We start from the raw sequence: 2745 nt of genomic DNA on the forward strand, positions 1-2745 counted from the left end.
CCTTGGTGTCATACTGTCATGTGAACCTTTTTAGGATATGATTTGACTCTTAGTCATTCTGTCTGTTTCTTGCTAGCCAGTGTTTTACATCAGTAATTGTAGTGGATCATTTTATAACAGAGGACTAGGTCAAAGAGGGTGGGGGGCAAGATAAGCGGGTAGGCTAAAGGATAGGGGAATCGGTCCGTGGAACCCTAGGGCGGACGTGGTCGGGGTACGACTAACAAGAGGCCGTCAGATGAAGGGGCAGCTGGATGGCCTGATTGAGGGTGAAGGGGTATAAAAAGGAAAGAAGAAGAGAGAAAAAAGGGAGGCGCTCGAAAGAGAGAAGAAGGGAAAAAAAAAGAGAGAGAGAGAGAGAGAGAGAGAGAGAGAGGGTGTTGTAGGGAAGTGATTTGGTTGCTTTAGACTGTAAGAGTTTTTTGGTTCTTACATTTGGCACCGTCTGTGGGGACAACGCGAGCAAAAAAGATATGGCACCTAAGAAACAGGTAGGGAGACCGAAGAAAGTGGCTGTATAGGACCCGATGCCCGAGGTAGTGGTGGGGGAAGAAGGAGATAGAAGAGAGGAATAGGAAGCGGAAGAGACGTGGCTCATGAGAGAAGAGATAGGGAGGCTAAGAGAGGAGAATGACGGATTAAGAAGGGAAATGGAAAGGGAAGAAGAGACGGATAAATAGGCGAGCGAGGATGCGGAAGAGGAAGAGAATAATGAGCCGAATCTTGTGGAAAATCCGATAACCGGGTTGACAGTGGAGCAGGTGCAAGAAATGATAAACAATGATAGGGAAGCTAACCGGCAGCAGACGAAGGGTCGCGGGGGAGCAGCTAGTCAGGTGATGGCTGGGCTAAGTCGCAACCCATTGGCGGATGGCATTTGGGCTTCGGAAGTCCCAAAGCGTTTCAACCAACCTAGATTTGAAAGGTACGATGGAAAGGGCGATCCGGCGGATCACATCCTCTAATTCCGGCAGCAAATGCCACTCTGGCAAGAATCTAGATATGACGGTTTGCGATGTATGATGTTACCCGCTAGCCTTAAAGGGGGGGCGTCGGATTGGTATTATCGACTACCAGCTGGGAGTATAAGAAGCTTTCAAGAATTGGAATAGGCGTTTATAGATCACTTCATTTATCAGAAAAAGCGAGTGGTGGATATCGCGGCATTATTCAACGTGCGACAAAGATCCACAGAGTCAGTAAAGGAATACTTGTGTCGGTTCAAAGCTGAGACATTGAAGGTCGAAAACCTGGATGAAAAGATCGCGGTGATTGCATTTGAAAGGTGGCTGCAGCCAGGGACAGGAGTACACTAGTCCGTAGCAAAGAATGAGATTACAACATTGCATGATTTGTATCCGCGGGTAGAAAAGTATATCCGATACAAGGACAGTATGCATAAGGAGTCCAAGAGATCCGGGAAGACGGTGCTATCCACGGAGAAAGACAGGGAAACAAGGAAGGTGAGTGTGTCCGAGAAGGAAAGGGGTGGATACCGCGGCTACACGGCACCGGCCGAAAGAAGCCGAGAAGGGATTAGAAGGGAGAATAGAGAGAGAAAGCCATACCGCGAGGTGGAAGTTACACCCCTAAATAGATCCCTGAGCAAAATATTACCGCTGATAAAGAACATGCAGGGATATGAAGGGCCGCAGAACACTCCCGGAGAAATACCTGGTAAACCTTTTTGCGCTTACCATCAGATACACAATCATGAGACCGATGACTGCTACGCACTAAAGTGGATGGTTCAGCGTTTGGTGGAAAAAGGAAGGATGAGGGAGTTTATAAGGGGAGGACAGAACGAGGAGGTCATACCACAACAAGATTGTATCTTAGGAACCATTAACGTGATCTTCAGTGGAGAAGTATTAAGCCATAATGCTCATAGAGACAGAGTGCGAAGAACTGCGAGCATCCAGCAGGTGAATGAGGAAACCGATAGATCACGAACAAGAGTGGGGAAAGCGGAGGACAGGGATAGGATAGTATTTAGTAGCGCGGATTTGCGGGCAATGAATTCTCCCCATGAAGATGCCTTGGTCATCACGGTGGCAATGGGCAATTATATGGTGAAAAGGGTATTGGTGGATTGCGGCAGCGCTAGCGCTGTGGATTTGTTGTTCAAAGGGGCGTTGGAAGAAATGGGGATCGATCATAGACAGTTGAGGCCTCCGCGGACTAACTTATACGGGTTCAATGGGAGTATGACTGAGCAATGGGAAAGCTCTTACTACCAGTGACCATGGGTCCCGTGATTGTGTTTGCGCGGTTCATGGTGGTGGACTTGTCATCCCAGTACAATGCAATTATCGGGAGGCGGTGGATTCATGAGATGAAGGCCGTCCCGTCAACTTACTATCAGGTGATACGGTTTCCCACTCCCTCTGGTATGTATGAAGTGCGGGGAGATCAAGTGATAGCCAAGAACAGTCATAGGGGTACAGTTAAGCGGTTGATCCAAGGGCCGGATGAGGAAAATTCAAATCCAAGGAAGAGGTAGGCATAGGAATTACAGTGTGCCGTGGTAGAGGATAAGGGGGACGCGGCAACAGGTCTGAAAACTATGGATGAGATTGAAGTGGTGAATATAGGAGGGGAGGAAGAAAGGTTTACAGCGATAGGGTCCTGCTTGACGGATGAGTGGAAAAGAGATTTGATTAAGTTCTTGTCAGAAAACCAGGACGTGTTTGCATGGACCATTGAGGAGGTTACGGGGTTGGACCCGGAGTTCGCTTGTCATCG

General features: G+C 48.3%; 1 protein-coding gene across 1 annotated transcript; it reads left to right on the plus strand.

The window, feature by feature from the left end:
• Positions 1-1631: 1631 nt before the first annotated feature.
• On the plus strand, positions 1632-2243 carry LOC147511237 (uncharacterized). The gene has a single exon (XM_086598406.1). The coding sequence runs from the start codon at positions 1632-1634 to the stop codon at positions 2241-2243; it is 612 nt and encodes a 203-aa protein (XP_086454532.1).
• The last annotated feature ends 502 nt before the right edge of the window (positions 2244-2745 follow it).

Source organism: Coptis chinensis, chromosome 3 (assembly GCF_015680905.1).
Source record: "Coptis chinensis isolate HL-2020 chromosome 3, ASM1568090v1, whole genome shotgun sequence".
NCBI classification, from domain to species: domain Eukaryota; kingdom Viridiplantae; phylum Streptophyta; class Magnoliopsida; order Ranunculales; family Ranunculaceae; genus Coptis; species Coptis chinensis.

What these genes read in the sequence shown, in the direction of transcription:
- LOC147511237 (XM_086598406.1), top strand. Translation starts at nt 1,632, where the DNA reads ATGCAGGGATATGAAGGGCCGCAGAACACTCCCGGAGAAATACCTGGT.